General features: G+C 43.1%; 1 protein-coding gene across 1 annotated transcript; it reads left to right on the forward strand.

Moving 5' to 3' along the window:
* Window positions 1-6,486: 6,486 nt before the first annotated feature.
* On the forward strand, window positions 6,487-17,425 carry GJA1 (gap junction protein alpha 1). Its single transcript, XM_035109194.2, has 2 exons — window positions 6,487-6,798; window positions 14,036-17,425. Exon 2 carries the CDS (start codon window positions 14,052-14,054, stop codon window positions 15,198-15,200), a length of 1,149 nt encoding a protein of 382 aa, XP_034965085.2. The 5' UTR covers window positions 6,487-6,798; window positions 14,036-14,051; the 3' UTR covers window positions 15,201-17,425.
* Window positions 17,426-22,513: the final 5,088 nt, after the last annotated feature.

The following is a 22,513-nucleotide window of genomic DNA, read 5'->3' on the forward strand; positions in this document are numbered from 1 at the left end:
TGTTTCTGCACGTATGCACGCACGCACGCATACAGAGAGAGGGGGGGAACTGGGGGAGGGCTGCTCATGCAACAGAATGTTTGGATCCAAGCAACTTTTGAACAGAAAAGTCCATCATCTTGTAAGCGAAGGGTTCCTTCCAGATGTTGCTAGCCAACAGCTCCCAACATCTGTAATCATTGGTCAGACTGCTGCTGGAGCTGATGGGAGTTGTAGTTCAAGAGGGCGTCATGCTGGCTGCCCCTGCTGTGAGTCTTTTACTAATAAGAGAAACATCTGGTTTCCGCTTTCCTTGGGATTCCTCTCAGACCCGTTTCCATGAATGTGTCTAACCTTTTTTTAAAAGGCCGCCTGCACTAGCAAACATTGCCACAACACGTGGCAATGAGTTCCACAAGTGCCACATAGTGTGAAGAGGTCCTTTATTTGTTCTGTCCAGAATTTAACCGGCCAGATATTTCATTGTGTAACCCCAAGTTCGAGGGATATGAGGTATTTTTGTTTTGTTTGTGATCGATGCTTTGTAGCACAAAGCCCATCAGTATCAGTTGGCAGCACTATGTAGCTCTGAAAAATAGCGTTTGTGTTTAGATTAAGAAGCAGAAAGCCCCCTATTACAGGTCCGATCTGAACTTTTCACCTACTTAGTATCCTTTACCCTGGCATTTCTGTCATTTCCTGCTGAGCTCAGAGAGAGGAAGCGGGATCCTCAAAATTGACCATTTTTGTGGTGTTTTTTTGTTATACAATTACGTTTTTCCATGGAATCCTGAAATGATGAATCCCAACATTATCTAAACATTATGATACAAAGTGCCTGGAAGCAGAAGGAAAGAGAAAGTTCTTTTAGTTCATAAACAACCAACCTCATCAGCAAGTCAGGTGAAATGGCTGAATTTTTATATGCTGAAAACCAGTAGTGAAAAGGCTTTTTGTTAACTAGCTACATTGGAAACCAAGTGCTGTTGAAAAACTAGGGGGGAAATATTAGAATAATTACGCTCAGGTTCAACATGTTACTTCAGGTAAAAATAAATAAAAAGTGATAGTGAATTCATTAGGTTGACGAATTCTTAAGGTCCAATATTATATCTACGTCTGAAATCACTGGGGAAATGGATCAATATAAATGTTATGACAGCACGCCCACCCAGATAATAACCCATCAAATGCCTGGGAGAAGAAGACCATTTTAACCTGGTACCAAAAAGATATTGGTGTTTGTGCCAGTCAGTCTTCTGGGGAGAGCATTCCATATTTATACAGTGGAACCTCCGTTTTCGATTGTTTCAGAAGCTGAGCGTTTCAGAACCCGAACGCCGAAAACCCAGAAGTAATTGCTTCCATTTTTGAACGCGCCTCAGAAGTCGAATGGCTTCCGAGGCGCGTTTCTCAATTTTCTCAGCTGAGTTTGCCGACCGCCCATTGCGCCTCGGTTGTCAAATGGGAAGTTGAACAGTCTTCTGGAATGGATTACTGTACCATCGACAACTGAGGTTCCACTGTAATTATATACCTACTTTCCACCATCGCTGGAATCCAATGTACCAAACATTGTATCAAACTTTTAGGCAGCAGTGTTTGACTGAAAGAAGCAGTTGAGTTTACATTACCTACAGATAGCTTTTGAGAGGCATGTGAAAGGGACTGAGAAGCCTGCTCTATACTTCTGAGCTCTACTGGATCCTGTCCTTTCATATGAGGCAGCAATGCAATCAGTTGACTATATAAAGCCCCCCCCCATTTCTGACACTGAATGGAGGAAAATTTGTCTTTAGCTGCACACACACCATAAACGTAAACATTTCCACCCCAAAGGATCCTGGGAACTGTGAATTGCAGCTCCGTGAGAGATAAACTGCAATTCCCAGAATTCGATCCTGTGTGCTTTAAATGTCTATGTAATGATTTGTTGTTGTTGTTGCTGTCTAGTCATTTAGTCGTGTCCGACTCTTTGTGGCCCCATGGACCAGAGCACGCCAGGCACTCCTGTCTTCCTCCCGCAGTTTGATCAAACTCATGTTCGTAGCTTCGAGAACACTGTCCAACCATCTCGTCCTCTGTCGTCCCCTTCTCCTTGTGCCCTCAATCTTTCCCAACATCTGGGTCTTTTCCAGGGAGTCTTCTCTTCTCACGAGGTGGCCAAAGTATTGGAGCCTCAGCTTGAGACTAGCCAGCTATTTTTATTTATTCTGTCTTATTTATTTATGATCCGATCAAGATTTATATTGAAAACATAAGACAGTGGATGTGGATTTGGATTGCATACCACAGCTGGATAGCACAGCATTCCTTTAAGGTTTGAGAAACAAGTGGAAATGTGACTGCTTTTCACTTATACATGGACGCCTGTCTGTTATAAAGATTGTGCTATGATATCAAAAGGTTGCTAGCCCAGGACGAGCACCATCCGAGTGAGGGCCTTTGATGAACCTCCCGAAACCCAGCAGTGGAGCAAGAATCCTCAGCTGTCAAAATATAGAAATACAACGGAACAATAGTCTTACTGAACTATCCAAACAAGATGAGCTGCTGGAATATTTGTTATGCCTTTCAAGGAGTTGCCCAGCACTGAAGGGTAGGAACACAGTAGGAAGGAAGGAGAAAAGACACTTCTAATTGGCCACAGCACATAGGACAGTCACGAATCTTCCAGCATTTAACACTTTTCCATAGCAGGGTCATCTGTAGGTTGGCCATGTGAAGCCGTATCACAGCAAGACGGTTCTGAAGTGTTTTCTAAGGAGGAAATTCTTCTACAAGTGTTTATAAGGGACTGGTTCCAGTCCAAAAGCAGTTCTGCTCCAGGACAAAGAGAATTCTTGTTTTGTTTTGTTTCCAAACTGTCCTCAGAAATAAGAATGTCCTGCTTTGTGTTTTGTCCCAAGAATTCTTGGTGGAAGACGACGCTGCCCTTTCCTTGGACCCCTCACACAGAAAAACACTTCAGATTTCACCTCCTTACATTTTGATGTTGATTATTCACCGCCTTCTTTGAATTTTTGCCAAGAAGTCATGCAGCGTTTGACATCTGCAGCTCAAATGGTGATCACGATTTGATTTCAACTGGACGTACAATGATTTTTAACCCTTGACGGTTGATGTGCAAAGGTATTTTGATGTCCAAAAGCACTCAGTTTTCAAGTACTGAAATAAAGCTGCACATTCAGTGCTCAGATTCCAAATTTTACATTATAAATTTGAATAGCAAATGGAAAGTGTTGCAAAAATATTTGCAAAGATTTTTTTTCAGCTTAAGCTGCAAGTCACTGTCCATCATGGCAAGAGTACAGGGTGCTTTTTCCTGCTGTAACTGACAATGAAAAGACCTATTCTTCCCATGCAAGGCTATGGGACTGAAAGTGATATGTACATCAACAGGCCACTGGTAGCAGGCACCAAACTGTGTTCTGGTTAATGTGAATGAGAAGGAAAGCAAATGAGAGCGTGATAACGAAATAAACAAATGTTTGTACTCAAGACTGTCAGCTACCCCCTTCTCAGAAGATTTTATCTGGAAAATGGACAATGAGTGAGGATTAAAGGTGATGAGGTCATGTGGGCTGCTCTGCAAGTGAAAGAGCCTGACCAACTGGCTAAATTCGCACAATTTTATAGGCAGACTTTAGTTAAAAACTGAGCAAAAAGACTGAACATTTAAACTGAACAAAGGTGTGGCTTGTTTGCCTGCTTGTTTGGATTTTTTGCATTTATACCTTACCTTTCCTCTAAAGAGCTCAAGATGGGGTGCATAGCTTTCACTGGTGTATATAGCCAGTGTGCTGTAGTGGTTAAGAGGGTAGACTCGTAATCTGGGGAACCGGGTTCGCGTCTCCGCTCCTCCACATGCAGCTGCTGGGTGACCTTGGGCTAGTCACACTTCTCTGAAGTCTCTCAGCCCCACTCATCTCACAGAGTGTTTGTTGGGGGGAGGAAGGGAAAGGAGAATGTTAGCTGCTTTGAGACTCCTTTGGGTAGTGATAAAGCGGGATATCAAATCCAAACTCTTCTTCTTCTTCTTCCTCTTCCTCTTCCTCTTCCTCTTCTTCTTCCCCAGTTTATCCTCACAACAACCTTGTGAGGTTGGTTAAGCTGAAAGGCAGTGACTGGGCCAAGGTCAACCACTGAACTTCAGGTCCTTGTCTGACACTAACCACGACACAATCCTATAAATGTCTATGTAGAAGTCATACTCTTCAACACCTGGAAGCAAAAAACTGGGCCACCATCTTCCAGGATGCCATCTTCCTGTTTTTCCTTGCAAGAGAACGGTTGCCATTTTGGGTGCCATGATCTTGTGTGATTTTGCACTGCAGTCCCCACCCCCAAAGCACACACATTTTGGGACACCTTGTGAGATCACAGCCCCAAAATAGTGCTCTTTTCAGAGGAAAATCAGGGTGCAAAATTCTGCAAGATCACCACATCCAAAATGGTCACCATTCTCTCATGGGAAAAAACAGGATGCCCAGTTTTTTCCAGGGAACTTGTGGGGTATGAGAAGTCTAGGGTTGCCATATTTCAAAAACTAAAAACCAGGACACCCCAAAAGTAGTTGAGCTTCTTTTATGAAGACCCCAAAACTGTTAAGCTTTTTTTTTTTGAAAATGCATTTCCATCCAGGACTAAGTGCCACATTGCGGAAATTCATTTCTGCCGCCTTTGAAATCCCAGTAATGTCCAGACGTATGGCAGCCTTATGAGAAGTCAGCCCACTGAGTTAAAAACCTTACTTTCAGAAAAGTGTGTATATGATTGTCAACTCAAAGCTTAAACAGGACTTGGACTGAAGGGGAAATCTACATTTTTATTTTTAACTCACACAAAGGCTGTACCGTGGCCAGACTTATATAACCTATATACAAAATTTTACCCCTTTCAAAATTAGCTTTAGTCTAGGTTTCTACTGCAGTCAGGCAAAATCTCTGCTGCAGGGGGATTAGCTTGTGGCCCTCCAGATGTTGCTGAACTTCAACTCCCATCAGTCCCAGCCAGCATGGCCAACGGTCAGCGATGATGGGAGTTGGAGTCTAGCAGCATTAGGAAGTCCCAGGGCCAGCTCGGCCATTAGGCAGCATGAGTCAGGTGCCTCAGCAAGGGGCAGGTCCGCAAGGGTGAGGTGCTGGCAGACAGGGCTGTGTGTGCTACCTGGCCTGGCCTGCGTCTCCCAAATTAGCCTGCTGTTCTGTTTCCAGTGTAAGATTTCACAGCCTGGCTAGTCAGCTTTTTTATAGGAGAGGGCACTCTCTTTTTCTCTGAGGTGTTCTGGGGGCAGGTCAGAGGTAGCCCAAGGCCTACTGGATCCCAATCCAGCGTCACTACCATCAGACAATGGCATCAGGCCCAAAGCATGAATTCCTGAAGGATAACGATATTGATGGCTACCAGCCATGATTGGTGAATGTAACATCTGAATGCGGGCTTCCCAAAGGCACCTTGTTGGGTCACTGTGAGAGACAGGATACAGTACAGTACCTTAATAATACTGGTCCCTGACCCAGCAGGGCTCTTTTTCTTCTTCATAGCTGTTTTGTTCAATGTGTTTTTGTCCACCCATATCAATTTCCAGAGTTGAAAGGAAGATGAAAAGGCCATATTTAAACAAGACCAATCTGCTGCTCTGCACTTAAAAACAACAACACAGGCAAATGGGTTGTGTTAACTGCTGTGGTGAATTTCTTCTTTGGGCTTGCCTCCCTTTTTCAGTGTTTCCACATGGTAAAACTTGCCTCGTCCTTGGTGCTTTATTAGCATGGCTGTGGAATTGCGTGAGGAACCCCTTGCCTTGTTCACAAAGCAACCGGCTGCCCTGTGCCTATTTCCAACACTTTGCTGGTATTCCTTCTCCCTCCCCCCCCCCGCCCCTCGCTCCGTTGGCAGAAGGTTTGTTTGTGCCACCCTGGAGTACTCTCTATGTACTGTATGCAAAGTTCACCGGACAATCCAGCAGAAAGGAGGCGAGAAGGAGACAAGCTCCGACAGAATATGGGAGTTGGCACAGGGGGTGGAAAGAAGCCCATCTCTTTCTCCACACTTTGACTCCTTAAGAGCTGTGGGGGGAGTGGGCACCTCCGTGTGATTGACCTGAAACGGTGCCAATGCAGTTTAGGGAGGCACTGCTTCTGCTGCTAACACCCAGGCAGCTTTCGGAAATTCCTGTAGGCCAGCTGCTGAAGGAATCCACTTCAACTCATCGCCACTGGTCTGCAGCAAATTCATGATGTAGACAAACCACGCACCTTGGGAGAGTTGTATTTCATACCGTAAATTAAACTGTGTCACTTCCCTACAGCAAGACGGCTCTGGATACCGTCCCAGTTCGGTCTCTTTCATGTATCCCCCCCCCCCTTTCTTTGCAAGTTTGTGCTTACTCAGCCACTTTGATGCTCTCTCTTTTTCCCTCTCTCTCCCCACTTTGCCCCCACCCTATACTGTCTACAGCTTCTGTGTCTTCCCTCCTCCTTTCCTCCTCCCCATTCCTTGGCAGCCCCACCTCTTATGCTTCCACCCCTCCTTTTCTCCTCCTCCCTCACAGTTAGTGGCTTGAAAACTTTTTAAAAGCTCTTGCAGCACTTCAAGTTAGGATGAAAAAGGGGTTTTTGTTTTGTTTAGTTTTTTAAATGAGTCCTCAGCACTTTTCTTTCAGGAAAGGGGGAAGGAAAGGACGTCACAAGACAAAAGAGCAGGGGACTTTTAAAGTTTAAATAGGCAGGTTGGGTGCCTGAAGAAGTTTCTGCCTTTTGAGTTTTAACCCCTCTGAGGAACTTTGTTTGACTTTCTTCACTGCTGACAAGCAAGGTAAGAATGGGAAAGGGTTTGAGTTTGAGGGGGGGGGTTAACTTCAAGTTAGTTCCAAGCAAATCTTTTCAGAGGACTGTGATTACCTCAGACTTTAAAGAAATGACTATTTTAAGTGCAAGAGTTTTACTACTGTTCTTTTTTAAAAAAAGGTTGCCCTGTTAACAGCTGCAAAGACTCCTCTTTGGGGGCACATTTTAAATTTACAGTACCAGAATTTTATCAGAGAAATGTACTTGGGGAAAGATGTCATTTATTTCAGTTGATTTAGGTGCTTCATTTTCACACTGTAACATTTTATTTGCCAAGTTTTTCCATCTCGTTTACCAGGGAGCCTGTTTTATTGTACTTCACCCCATACAAAAGAAGTTCTTTCTCTGGAGAGACCATCCAACTTTGGGGCACACTAACCACACCACAACAGTGTTGTGATCTCTCAGTTGCTTTGAAAGGGTCACCAAGTTAAAGAAGATAGATCCTACCGCCAGTATTTCCAAATACCCCCTCTCGACACACGCGTACACACATTTCACTTTCATATGGAAATCATGGCTTGTCTTTAATAGTTCATACAATGCAAGGTCCTTAATTAGGGGCTTTGTTCAAATGCTGCCTGGGCTTCTGTTAACTCGTAATCGGATGTCTTTCAGCCGGCCTTTGCTTATTTCCTCCTTATTTTCTATTTTGAATGATCGAGCTAAAAATTGATGGGGATTTGAAGGGAATCTGTACAGTTAGTGTTCAAACCCAGATGTGGACTGTGCTGTGTGGAAGGGACCTTATATCTCCGCAGGCTGGCAATGCCTGCGAAACCTTTTGGTTACTTTAGACTGAAAATTGTGTATTGCCAAAGTCTTTCACAGAATATTGTCTCGGTCTGCATCAAGCTACAGCCCTGCAATCTCTTATTAAAACCATAGTGTAGGATTGGAAAGGAATGAGTCTTGGCATCTACCCTGAAGCTGTTTCCCCCCCCCTTTGAAGGTATAGGGGGGCAGCTCTCAGAGTCCCTGCTATGAGTAAGCTTCTTGTCAAGAAGGGAAGAACAAATTCAAGGCAACAAAAGTGGATTTTTAACATCACTCCCCCCCCCTTTCAACTTCCACACACTTTTATGCCCAGTTTCACCTCTCCGATCAGGTTCTGCTGTAGTATACATCGCTAGTCCTTCAATCTGGTGCATTGTGTTTTAGAAGCAGAAGAATGCTCACAGAGATTTGTTAACGCCAACAAGGTCAACCAACAGAGGAACATGTCTCTGTGATTTCAGAAATCTGTTTGTTTCTCAGGGAGGAAGGAGCTGGGGGGGGGAGGGAGAGAGAAGGAGCTGACCTGCCTTGAGCTTCCATTCAGCCATATTAACATCTGGAGTTTTGAAGCCTCCAGACTTTGAAACTGTTTACAGTAATGTTTGCTGGAGGTGGGGGTGGGGGGTTGGCGGTGTTCAAAGCTAAACATTGGCGCTGAGCCATGATACCTAACTAGAATACAAATGGGAGAAGGATGAACAGGCGGAATTTGAAAGGGTCAAGCGGAGAAGATGGGGGGGGGGAATCTGAGATTTAAAAAATAATACACTCTGTACCAACCATGATAAAGCAGCAATCATTAGCAATTATTGTTCAGCACTTTAAGTGTGCAAAAAAACACTGTACCGTTCATCCTTTCATAGAAGCTCTATGAAGTGGGACGCTTCCCATTTTATATGAGGGGGCGGAAAGTGAGCCTTAAGGAAAAGCAATCTTAGAGAGTGGTTAACTGAGCAAGGAAGCAAAGGGGCCTGTGTATCTTTGCTCGGAATTTATTTCAGGGAGATGTGCAGCACAATCCTCCTGTATTTAATGGGTCTTCCTTGCTGCTATAACTTTGCAGTAGAAATGAGCTCAGAATTGCAGTCTGACTCCCCATAACCTACACAGTCAGCCCCACGGAGTAGATGCATGCACTCAAACAGATGCCAATCAAGTAAACCCAAAGCTCCATCCAAAAGGCAATGGCTCTCTTATCAGGCCTGAAAAACGAGCTGTTTTTGGCACTACAAGAAAATGCTCCTTGGGGTTGAGTAGAAAGGCTCTTGTATGGATGGCATCTGTTCACCACCGAGTAATAATTCTGGGCAAACAAATAATATTATCCTCGAAGCATGCTTAGATCGGGCTATCTGGTATGTTGCTTGCAGGCATTTTTATGAATGATTACAGGGCTTCCTTAGCTGTTGACCCCCGAGTACCACAGTTGAAGCTCCTCATGCTGCTTTTCCTCCTTGCATTTGACTCTCCCTGCATCCAACAAAGGAGCTCGATGCCTTATGCCTTAATCTTCAAGGTGTTAGCTGGACTCCCTGTTGATCTCATGCTTTGGTAAAAGTGTGTAAAAAAACACCCTCACCCTCAGTTATTGGACAGACATTGGAGATTCAGCTTTGGGACTGAAGAAGGGGAAGAGTCTTGCTCTCCTCTATTTCTCTGCATACTGATTTTGGTCCCAAATATAGTCCCTTTAGTGATTGATTGCATTTCTTGTTATCTCACCTTGATTCAAAGAGATCAGGAGGTATGTAAGGTTCCTTACCTCCCATTGAATATTCACAACAACCTTGATGGGTAGTTCAGGCTCACAGAAGGTGACTGGCCCACGGACACCCAGTGTGCTTTGTAGTTCCAATGGGATTTGAACCTGAGTCTGTGCAGCCCAAGCCCACTGCTGTAACTACTGCAGCCCACTGCCTCTGTAGTGAAATCCTACACATTTAAGACCTTTGGTGTCTCAGCTGGAGCTGGGCTTGTAGCCTTGTTGGACAGTAGGAAAGGCATTTTGGGTGCTTGGATTTTTTAAAAAAATCCCAACAACTGTAGATCTAGGCAAAATGTCTTTTCCAGCTTGCATGTGAAACTTTCTGCTACTTTTCTCTGCTCACCAGATCTCATTTTCCATATCCAGTCTGGTCCTCATTGGTAAATCACTATCCATATCTTTTCTTAAGAAGTTCTCATGTAATTTCTGACCCTCTCTTTATTGTGTCCTGGTTACTCTTTGGAAATGTCCACATCTCACATGCTTGTACTCTGTTAGAATTCCAACAGGTAGAGCTGCCTGAAAGCACAAGTAGTCCCAGTCTTTTCTGTAGGATTTTATGTGAACCGAAGAACTAGCCGGCCAACTGCAATATGCGCACATGCTCCCCACAGGACCATGACAAATCCTCCCTTCCGACCTTCTGACATTATGCTCAGTCATCATCCTAGAACACTGAAAATGTCTTATGTGCCCTGGAAAACATGAGCCATAAGTTATGGCACACGGCACAGCTTCACTTTCCCAATTGTGGTTTGCAGATCAAATTTTTCCTGCATATGGTCACTTAAACGCTAACCAAGTAGTGCTGCCATTATTTTATTCCTATGACATGCTCTTTTTCTGAAAAGACACTTAAGGACAGGCCCCTTTTAAGATTGGGTCTACTGTTCTGGCACCTCTATTCGCTACTCGTTATTTGTATGGGTTTCTTCAGACGTGATGGTCCCACACAGCCAGCAGAATGTACAGTTCTTTCCCTGTTTGGCTGGTGGAACAACATCGGTGCCTCTGAAGGAGGAAAATAAGCAGAGATGTTGCACAAGCAGTGGATACACTTCCACAGCATGTGCATAACCTCCCTCCGTGAGTTCCCTGGGGGATGTGATAATCCTGCGCCACCAGCCAAGTGAAGTGGCTGCATGTTCAGCTGGTTGTTTGGGATCACCCCATGCAAAACTTGCCTTGAGCTGGTCTCCGGAAGTCTGACAGGGAGCGACGCAGAGCTAATGCTGACTGTGTGGAACTCACATCTGGTCTGGCAGAGTGAGAGCTCGATTGCGGCACAGGGAAAGGCACCTTGCATTTTCCACAGATACTTCCCAAGGACTGAGCCAGCAGCGCAGCAGCAGCCTTCTGTATGGAGGAATAGAATGCAGTAGAAATCCGGCCGAAATCTTCTTTTCATCACTGGGCACAACACTGCAAACCACTGCAGACAAAACTGGGATTCCACCTCCCCAAACTATACATTGCCAAATCATTAGTTGGTTTTTCAGCGATTGGTTCCTGAAATGTAGCCACATTTATTTGGAAACATCGAAGTTCAATCGATTATTCTGCTAACTGTTGCCAATCAAGTGACTTCAAAAGATCAATAATCCTATTAATGTTTACTCAGAAGTCCCATTCAGTTCAATGCTGCTTATGCCCTAGTAAATGTGTATAGGACTCAGATATCAATCCTGAATTGACTGGCACTAAATTGGATTTTCTATTTCTCATGGACCTGCCCTACCATTAGGCAGAATGAGGTAGCTGTCACAGGCAGTTGATTTTGGTGTCCTGAAAAGACAGCAATTTGATAGTTACTGAGGGTTGTGCTCAACTAACTTTTACACAGAGTAGAACCATTGACATTAATGAACCAAAGTTAGTCGTGGTCGTTAAGTTCTACTCTGGGTAAAAGTTACTAAAATATAACCCTAGAATTATTGTTACTGTATTTTTACTGACATGGAGGAGGAAAGATGCTTGTGGGATTTTCTGCCTGTGATCTCAGACTAATTCTTATGTACCGTACTTCAACTTGAGTCAGAAGGAAAGAGCACCATTTGATGCTCTGACTCAGGCAGCAGAATGTCTTGGGCTGGCCCTGCAAGGCTGCCATGCAAATATAAAACCTTCATGGGCTAGGGAGCGTTGGCTTTCTTCCACTTTCAATCCTGCATTGTTAATATTCAGACATGGAACAAGTGAGTTGCAAGAAATTAAGATGCTTTTGAATGTCATGCTTAAAAACCATTTATGCTGCGGTGTGTTGCTACACAAGTGATTAAGTCAGGGTGTGACAAGTATAAAGCATGATTTTATGCCAGCATTGTAGGAACAGCATGTTAGGAACATAGGTGGGCCAATCTAAACATTTAGGATCAGGGTTTGATATTTATTTACATTCAGTCCTCAGTGGGGATTATAATATGAAAGCTAGGATGGATATTATTCCAAGAGTTACTTCCATGGTGTATTCACCATGGCCATTCCTCACAATGATCACATGCCATCTCCACAATCAGAGGCAGCATTGCTCCCATGTCCCACTTGTGGAGCTTCCTAGAGGCATCTGGTTGGCCACTTTGGGGAACAGGATGCCGGCCTTTGATCTGATCCAGCAGAGTTCTTCTTTTGTTACCCAGGACCTGTGCTCAGGATCAAACCATTCAGTGCAATCCCATGCATGTTGACTGAAAAATGCCCCCCCCCTGTATTCAACAGAGCACATTTCCCAACAAGTATGCTTTAGATTGCAGACTTTGTTCATTAGTTGCTAAATCAAAATAGTGTCACTCAAAAATTAATAAAACTAAAGACCTACACTAATGCCATGGCTTTTCACTGTGCAGTGCAACTTCCGGGCAGCCTCCTCTCCACATATGTCCCTCACACCCTCCTAAATCTGCCCAGGAGAGCTGAGGGAAACCCCAGAGCAGATCTAGGAGGTGTACAGGGAGAGGGTGAGAAGTCATATGGTGCAGCTAAAAGTTCTTGTGCTAGAGTAACTGTTTAGTTGGATCCCATTCTAATTTCCCCCAAAGGGGGATAGGATTTCTTGTCTCTTTAAAACTGTATCTCTTTAGAATCTTCTGATGAGTTACTAGCAGGGCTTTAGGGATATTTGCAGTGAATAGTTTTGTTGAAAAATATTTGTGTTTTTAGTAAATCACCCAAGGAATGCTTCCTTCTGAAGTAAATATAGCCTAGAGAAATAATGAAACTTCATTTTGCCTACTAAAACAAAATTTAAAATTATTGATAAATTGAAAAGAAATATTGCTGACATAGAGTTAAACAGCTAAGACTTGGAATATATCTTCCCATATTAATGGACCAGAGAGGAATGTAATTAAAAACAAATAATCCAAAACTTTACAGCAATAACACTTCTTTTGTTTTCAATCATACTTTCAATCTGAAATAACACTATCCCATGAAAAACAAAACCATTAAGCCTGGAGGGAAGTCTGATAATGGCATATTTTAACATCGGCACCAAGCTAGTTAATGAAATCAAGAAGTTATTACTTGACAGCGGAATGGCTCTCTCTAGGACAGAATGAAGAAAAAGGAAGCCTTTCAAAGACAAGCTTCATAACTTTCTATTTAAACACTTGTGGCTTGCAAATTTTCTTTGCATTCATAGTCACCCCACGCAACCATGATGACCTACATGTAGAAGCTTCCACAAATGGTTTCTGCCTCTTGATGAAAGCCTTCATGTACAAAGCAATGCTATGCAGGGGCAAAATTCCAACATTCATCACAATGTAATGTCACCAATCACTTGTTTTGGGGAATGATATCGGGCACCTTCTCTGTCTCTCTCTCTCCTCGTGAGTTAGGAACACTGTCAAGCTGACAGCACCAGCCACCTGTCCTAGCAGAGAGATCCATCAGTGTGGAATTATGCCCACAAATCCCACTGTTGTAAGTTAGGTGCTCAGGACAGGGGCTACAGTCTTCACCAGACTTTGTTGTAGTTTAGTCGTTTAGTCGTGTCCGACTCTTTGTGACCCCATGGACCATAGCACGCCAGGCACTCCTGTCTTGCACTGCCTCCCACAGTTTGGTCAAACTCATGTTCGTAGCTTCGATAACACTGTCCAACCATCTCGTCCTCTGTCGTCCCCTTCTCCTAGTGCCCTCTTTCCCAACATCAGGGTCTTTTCCAGGGAGTCTTCTCTTCTCATGAGGTGGCCAAAGTATTGGAGCCTCAGCTTCACGATCTGTCCTTCCAGGGAGCACTCAGGGCTGATTTCCTTAAGAATGGATAGGTTTGATCTTCTTGCAGTCCACCAGACTTAATGACCCACAAACATCTGTTGGGTACATGATCAGTCTTTGGGGTGGTAAACGTAGTGGTGAAGCACATGCATGGTATGCAGAAGGTCGCAGGTCCCATCTCTCTCTTGATCTACAATATGAAAAGAAATAAACTACATAAACAAATGTGAAATTACTGAGACCCAATTATGAGTGCTTAGAACTAGACTCACATTTATGAAAGTGGTAGATTTTCTAGTCTTCTGTGTTTTAGCTCCAGTTGCTACCATATCTCTTGCAATCCATGATTCAGGTGTGACAACGCATGCATCTCCCTTTAAGAGCGCACTATTTTGACTGTACAGCAGGCAATACTTAAGCAATTTTTGTTGTTTCTCTGTAGGTAGCAGGCAGTGAAGATGGGTGACTGGAGTGCTCTGGGGAGGCTCCTTGACAAAGTCCAAGCCTATTCCACCGCAGGAGGAAAGGTGTGGCTTTCTGTCCTTTTCATTTTCCGAATCTTGCTGCTGGGGACAGCCGTGGAGTCTGCTTGGGGAGACGAGCAGTCAGCATTCCGGTGCAACACCCAACAGCCTGGTTGCGAAAACGTCTGCTACGACAAGTCGTTTCCCATCTCCCATGTGCGCTTCTGGGTCCTGCAGTTTATTTTTGTGTCCGTGCCAACCCTCATGTACTTGGCACACGTATTCTACGTGATGCGGAAGGAAGAGAAGCTAAACAGGAGAGAAGAAGAGCTCAAGGTGGTGCAAAGTGAAGGGGTCAATGTAGACCTCCCCCTGAAGCAAATAGAAATCAGGAAATTCAAGTATGGGATTGAAGAGCATGGCAAAGTCAAGATGCGCGGGGGGCTGCTTCGCACCTACATCATCAGCATCATCTTCAAATCTTTCTTTGAGGTCGTATTCGTGCTCATACAGTGGTACATCTATGGGTTCACCCTGCATGCCATCTACACGTGTGAGAGATATCCATGCCCACACAAGGTGGATTGCTTCCTCTCCCGACCTACAGAGAAAACCATCTTCATCATCTTCATGCTGGTGGTGTCTATCGTCTCCCTTAGCTTGAACATCATTGAGATTTTCTACGTCACCCTCAAGAGCATCAAGGATCGCATGAAGACAAAAAACAACCCTTTCTCCCCAAACAGTGGCATGAGCCCCTCCAAGGAATGTGGATCCCCAAAATATGCCTACTTCAATGGCTGCTCCTCTCCAACTGCCCCCTTGTCACCCATGTCTCCACCAGGATACAAGCTTGTTACTGGAGACAGGAACAATTCGTCCTCCTGCCGTAACTACAATAAGCAAGCCAGCGAACAGAACTGGGCAAATTACAGTGCTGAGCAGAACAGAATCGGACAGGCTGGGAGCACCATTTCGAATTCACATGCCCAGCCCTTTGAATTCCCTGATGATCCCGAGAACACGAAAAAAATGGGCTCTGGGCATGAGCTACAACCTCTCAAGGTGGTAGACCAACGGCCTCCAAGCAGAGCTAGCAGTCGAGCCAGCAGCAGACCTCGACCTGATGATCTGGAGATCTAACCCTCTGTAGCAACAGTAATACTTAACACAACTATGATATGAAATGCATTAGAAGATGCACATGTGGTGTTCATCCAGTTCCATTGGAGGTGGTACTTTAACAATCTCAGCCTGGAGATTTTAACAAACAAAAAACATTGGGGGTTTTTTAAGTGGGAAGCTGGGGTGATTTGGAGACATACAGCACATGTTGGTATTTAAAGTAGTCAGTTTTTAAAATTTTAAATGCTAATTTTAATTTTTTTAAAAACTTAGTCAACATTACAGTAGCTGGGTTTGGGTTTGTTTTGTTTTAGAAAAGGTTATAAAATGCCTGGATATTTGTGTGTATAATATGCTGATTTTTCTAAAGAGTTTTGTTTTTGTTATACTAAAAACAAAAAGTTAAACCTGGGAAAATTCTTTTGGTCAGGATGAAATGGAGACGGTATTCTTTTATTGAATAACTGGCAGTCTTAAGTCAGATTTTGATCATTTTCCTATAAAGAACATTCCATTGTTAATGTGCACTTTGAGGGAAAATTTCCTTGTATAAACTCGTCTGTGTCTATACATTCAGTCATTTAATTCCTTGGAACTAATCCATCAATCAATCAATCTACATTTCAGTTAAGGCCCACCCACTATGCTTTGCCCAGTTGTTCCCAGGGCTTCAGACAGAACAATCTAATTGAAAGTATAGGTTGGAAGCCCTGTTCTACACCATCATTGCTTGTTATCTTACAATTACAGGCACCTGCCACCGATTCCCAGGTGTGAAATGTAAAGCTGGACACTGAAGCCATTTTTATTTGTTTAATTTGTGTTTGTTTAATGCTGTCTGCTGTCAGCAAACCAATTTATGACAGAATTCTATTAATCTAAATGAGATTTGAATGGTGGAGATGGAATCCCAGCAACTAGAATATGGTTAAAATTGATGGGAACGCTTCCACTAAGTTCAACAGCATATAGATTAGGTCTATTCACTGCCCCACCAACCCTTTCCAGAGCCCTGATATGCACATATCTAGTTAAATTACAACTGCTATTTAATGGAGAAATACGTGCATACATTAGAACCCTTATATCTGTGTTTACTTCTGTGTTGTTTTTAAAGACAAGGGTGCCTGGAGTTGATGAACTCTCAAACTAATATGCACACAAAAATTCTTAAGCATTTTGGGATATTATGGGTCACTATGATGTTTACATTAAATGATTTCAGCAGTGCAAACAAGTCAAATCTTAGTTTTACCAATCTTAATATTATTCCCATGTATCCTGTAGTGGATAATTTACCATTTTTTACAAAATACGAATACCATCTTAAGAACCAAGCCCTGACAACCTTTGAAAAACTTCCACTTGCATTCCAAATAGAAGCATTGCTTGAATTGTGAGTAGAACACTGAAAGTTGCGTGCTTCAGAAGTTCTCATTTATTTTGCTTCATAAAAGAAATTAAGGAAGAAGAAACCTGCTAGGTTACTGAGTCCATTTCTCTGACTTGTTTTAACTTATGCTTGAATAACAGAGATGATAGTACTGGGGGAGGGGAGGGGGAGGGGGGAGTGTTAGCCTGCCAATAATGTGAGAGACTTGGGTACAATTTACACATCCATGTAATTCACACAGTGACTGCAGTTATCACATGATAGTTTAAGGTTACGCATCATTGATGGAACAAAGGAATGTGAAAGAAAGCACTTGATAACTGCAACCTCAGTGGATTGTGTGAATGGACCCTTATACAAACTGCTTTGAGCTGTACTAATAATATGATGCCTACATCTGTTTTTTATAGAAACAAGCATATCTTGCTTGTCATTCACTTACAAATCAGCTCAACTATAACATGGTTCGGTTCAATTTTGATAGTTCATTCCTTCTCAGTGACAGCTTTGATATTTGCACATAATTTTTTTGGGGGGTGTAAGTGAGGCTGAAAGAGTACAATTCTAATTTATTTGAAATATATGCTAAGGAAATATATCAGTTTTTATTTTCTTTTTCAACCGCAGTGCCTTATACTTCAACACAGTTCCACAAGGAACATAGCCTTGGTTTCATTGTGCACCAGTACAGAGTTTTGGGTTAATGTGCTAGGTTTTACTAAGCTGTTTGACATTCCATGTTAAAACCATTGCCGAGCTCATTGATTGCATGTATGCCGCCATAGTTCATCAAATCACCTTGTCTGGAGAGCAAACCTTAGTCAATAAAGTTTAATTTAGTATAAATAAATTTGCCAATAGTCATTTTTTGTGTGTGTATATAACTTGAAATTAGGTATTAAAAAGGCAGCGTAGCCTGCAGTTTTCATCACAGAGGTATCTCCCATGCTGTAGAGGTAGGGGAGAGAACCCACTTGCTGCTCAGTTACACTGTAAGCCAATGCCTTTTGAAACGGGCAGAAATTCATAGTCCTGGTTTGCTTCCCTAACAGTTAGGGAAGGGGAGCTGGTTGCTGGAGCAGGTAGAGACCAGCAAGCAAGGAGCATTGGTAAGACATTGGCAAACAGAGCTATGTGTACCACATGGCCTGTCCTGTATCCCCTAAGACAGTCTGCTGATCTGCAGCATAGGATACTGTCCTGTCACAAGCCTTGAAGTAAGATTCCTCTGCCAATCCCATCAGCTTCTGCATGTGGAATGGGAGGGGGTGGCATCAGGCTTGGCATCAGTGGCTGTTCAGGTTGGGCACTGGCAGAGGGCCCCATGGGCTCCAAGCTGCCCCTCACCGGCCTGACACGGTTGTGTTGCCACTTATCAAGCTCTGGGTGACCATTTCAAGCTGTTGATATCAGCTTCATGGCAATTCATACAGCTCTATGTACCAACTTGGACCTTAGGTTCTGCATTCTGCCAATTCCCTTTCATCCTCATAGAAGCACAGTGTCCACCTGCCCAGCCCAGCCAAGCCTCACATGATTTGGGGAGAAGCCTTCAGGTTACTGATGGGCACATTCTTTTATTCCCATTCCAGGAAAAGTTTGGTGGAGCAAGCTTTTCTATTCAGGTGTCCACTACCAAACAGTCTGCTTTTGAAATCCATTTTTGGATTATAGCACACCCAGCTCCTCCTTGGAGCTTATCATAAACCTTCAGCTTCAAGCCTGGCAATTCCAGAGGTTTCTCCCATGCACAGGTCTCCTCTGTGATCAGTCACCACACAGCACAGGACACCTGTGTTGAAGAAGTTTCTAGAACTGAAAGAGAACTGTGAAGTTCCAGGCTGTTCTCTTGTCTGTTTTTAGTATGGTTCCACCTGACAAAAATGACAAGTTCACCTGTGGCAAAATATCAGCACTTTTCCAATGTAGGTTGATCTTACCTTGTGCACTCTTAGGGATTAGATTTGAATGAATGTGTGAGAGAGAAAGTTATGAAACACAAAAGAAAAGTAAGCTAAGATTCTGGTGCATCATTTAAAAATTGCCCCTTTATGCCAAGAACTCAGGATTCTAGCCAGCTTCAGAATTCTTCTTGGTTAAGATTAATGTGTGTCTTTACTGTTCCTTCTGCCACTCCTGCGTTCCACACATCAGACTATGCCTGGAGTCCTCTTCCTGACATATTGCAAAATGTTTCACCTGAAGGGGAAGGCACTGATTTTTTTTTGGCTCTTCAGAACACTTCAGAGAAATGATAATTATTGTGTCATGCAAAATAATTGCATCCTATGATGTATTTTTATAATTTCAACTTTAGCCAGATACATATGTGAAATCTAAAATCCTCACTCAGGGACAACTTGTATTTCAGGAGTAGGGAGCATTTTTTGGTAAGACGTTTCTATGTTTGAAAAATAATGTGGGCATGAACCGTCCTTTAAAGTGCAGATTGTGCCCACTGCCTGAATATTTACGGTCTTACCGAAGAAAACAAAAGAGAGTAAAAGGGAATGAGAATCAACAGTAGAAAGCCATGGTGAACAGTTGCCCAAGCAGACCACATAAGAACATAACAAGAAGCCTTGCAGCATCAGGCCAAAGGTGTATCCGGTCTAGCATCCTCTTCTCACAGTGGCCAACCAGATGCCTATGGGAAGCCTGCAAGCAGGTCCCAGATAAAACAGCGCTCTCCTCTCTTGCTGGTTCCAGCAAACTGGTATTTAGGGGCATATAACCTCTGGCAGTGGAGGTGGAACATAGCCATCAAGGCTTGTAGCAATGGATAACCTTATCATCCATGAATGTATCTAATCCTCCTTTAAAGCCATCCAAACTGGTGGCCATCACTATATCTTGAAGGAGCAAATTCTTTAGCTTAACAATGGCCAGCTGAAAAGTCTCTTTTGCCTTTTGTCCGATGCAGAGTGGCTGCTGCCTAATGCTGGAGTCCAAGACAGAAAGGACTTGATGATTCTTGGGCCAGGCAGGCTATGGGAAAGCTTGTTTTTGGTCTAGCTTCCTCTGCTAAGCCACATAATTGACTATCGCATAGAGGCTAAATTTACAAATTGACATTGACAACAGGGTTATGGGGTTTTTTGGGGTGTGTGTGTGTGTGACGGGGTGTTATTTACTGGATTTCCCTCTGAAAGGATAAATCTGGATTAAATGGGGTGGGGAATATGGACTGTAATTGCGATGCCACCATCATTATACGATGCACAAAATTTGCACGCATGAAGAGTACGAATCCCACAACAATACTCTTCTGGAAGCACCCACAATCTGAGAGGGAAGGGACCAATAGAGGCTGGCCTTTCTCCTAAACTGCAGGATAACTTCATGTGTGTAAACTCCATTTACCGTACACACAGAGGGCTCTGGAGCATTCCTCAGACACAGAAATAATTATCCTGTCTGGGAAACAAAATGTTTCATGTCTCCATGGGCTGATCTCACTTTACCTTTTTGTCTCTGAGCGATGCTCAGATACGGAATGCTTATTAAGTTGCAGTGGAGAGAATGTGGCTGTCCCTTTAAAACTGCTTAAACCTGGGACTCTGCTACCTTCCTTAGTGCCGTTTCTGAGTTTTTTAAAAGGAGCACACAGCAGATTACGCTTGTTTTTGCCATGTTCATAAAACCCAGTGAGGTGCCTTTATAGTACGAAAGGTAAATTGACCCTATTTGTTGGGAAAGGGAAACTCTTTTTGACATTATTGCCTCCCTTGTGCTGGCAGGACTAGAAGAAAGGAGCCCTGTGTGCGAAATCCTTGCTCTTGGAATGATGCCACAGCCTATATAAGCTGCCCTAACTTGCCTGCAGATTAGTCTTCTTTGCTGCAGTCTCCAGATCAGGGGACTGGAAGGTTAAGTTCTGAACAACTGTTCTATTGCCCTTATGATCCCCCTTTCTGCTTAATAGCCAACACAATGGCTTACTATGCTTTTTTCATGCCTAGATTCTGTTTCCCTTGACAGCTGGTGAAAATTCTTTTCTCTGGTGAATTTCTGAAAGGATCTGCCATAAAGTTTGTAACCCGAATGAAAACGACACTTTTGAATGTTGTCTATCTCCTAGTTCCTCATGAAATGCATTGACAAAGATGATAGGCATGTCAGGTCTTAAGTACTTAGAGCTTTAAATATATTATTTGCCTCGCACACAGTGGTTTACACAGACTCTGTTCTGAAAAAACATGGAACCCACCTTCCTCACTTGGAATCAGCAAGTAAACCAAACAAAATATGTTATTTTGCACCCAACAAAAATATGTTACAACTATAATCCTGTTCATACATACCTGAGAGTAAGCCTCATTGAAGTCAAAGTGGCTTCCTCCTGAGTAGACATGCATAAGATTGCATTAGGCATTATAGCCTCAGGGATAATGATAGCCATCACTTTAATTGTCATAATTTATTCCTTTATCTTTCCATCAAAATGCTCTAGGCAGCTTAGAATAATTAAAGTGAGAACACTGCGAGATAAAACCACAAGATCAAATATACAGAGAGAAGAGCAAGTGTTTAAAGAAACCCTCCAATAAACAGAGGTTTTAAAAAAAGTTTGGCAAGAGAAAGGTCTGCTGGAAAAGAAAAAGTGCAAAGTGGTGGTGTTGGGAAGCCATCAGGGAGGGCTCAGAGCTGAACTCCCTCAGAGCAGAGTTCCACAGATTTGGGCCTGGCTACTGAGAATGCCACCACCTTTATCTCAACCGGATCTCATTAGTAAAGATTGAAGGGGAGCCTCACCATCAAATCTTACTATGTAGGCTGGATCATATGGAAGAAGATATCCTGGTCCTAACCTAAGCACTTGGAATTGGACCCAGAAAGGAACGGGAATCCAGCGAAGCTATTTCAGAAAAGGAGTCACCTGTGTCAGAAACTGTGGATAAGATACCAGGCTAGTACATGTATATCCAGAAACGGAGGCCTGAAGACAATCTATAGAAACATATTCAATCTATGAAATATATCCAAAATAAAAGCACTTGCTTACTTTTTTAAAAAAAGTCTTAGTCCCCTTCTGAACATACACAATTTATGCATATTTAACTTGTGTGCATATAGACTTAGGCGCTTGGCAATTAAAAAAAACCCCAATTTAAAAGGGGTGGGAAGCAGGTGGTTCTCTGGGAAAAGACTTTGACACTCCCACCTACTATTGCACCCAATGTGTTTTGAGGATACGTGATTTTGGCTCTATGTACTGTCCCCCAGAATGTAACCCTTGAGTAAGCTGAGAGTCACCTGCATACATTTCTCAGAGCGGTTTAATAATGAATTCCTCTTCCTAGGGAACTCTGGAAACTCTGTGTGAGGAACAGTGGTCTGATAAAAACTCTCAGCAGCCTTAAAAACTACACTTCCCATGATTCATTGGGACAGCAGAGTTTTCTGTGCTTTATTCCAGGTGTGTGGAAGTGTCAGGGACACCCGCACTTCCAAGCAAGAGAACTTATAGACTTACCAGCTTAACATGAGTAATGTCCTTCTGTTAACTCTGTTCAATTCTGCTGTGGCCCATTACAGAAGCTACATTATATGGGTCCCTCTCCTCCTACCCCCACTTCCTCTTCAGCGTATGGAAAAGGAAGAGGGAAAATACTGTCTGTGGTTATTAGAAAAATAACAATTCAGGGCCCCTACAAAATGCTGAAACAATAATTTTCAGTTTCTGCTTTAGCCTGAACAACAGAGTTCGCTTTATTCTAAAGACTAGTTCAATTTAGAACTGAAGCAGCTCTGGAATCACTCAGTCCAGCTGTTTAAATAACAACGCCATTTACTATGGCTGTTCATAAATAATTGCTGCAGTCAATAAGCACAACAGTTTGATCTGTTGGTGATACAATGTCAGGTTTCAGCACTCGTTTCTCCAGTTTTAGTTTGTACGTTATAAACTCTCAACCCTGTTTCAACATTTATGGTT

Source organism: Zootoca vivipara, chromosome 3 (assembly GCF_963506605.1).
Source record: "Zootoca vivipara chromosome 3, rZooViv1.1, whole genome shotgun sequence".
Classification (NCBI taxonomy): Eukaryota; Metazoa; Chordata; class Lepidosauria; order Squamata; family Lacertidae; genus Zootoca; species Zootoca vivipara.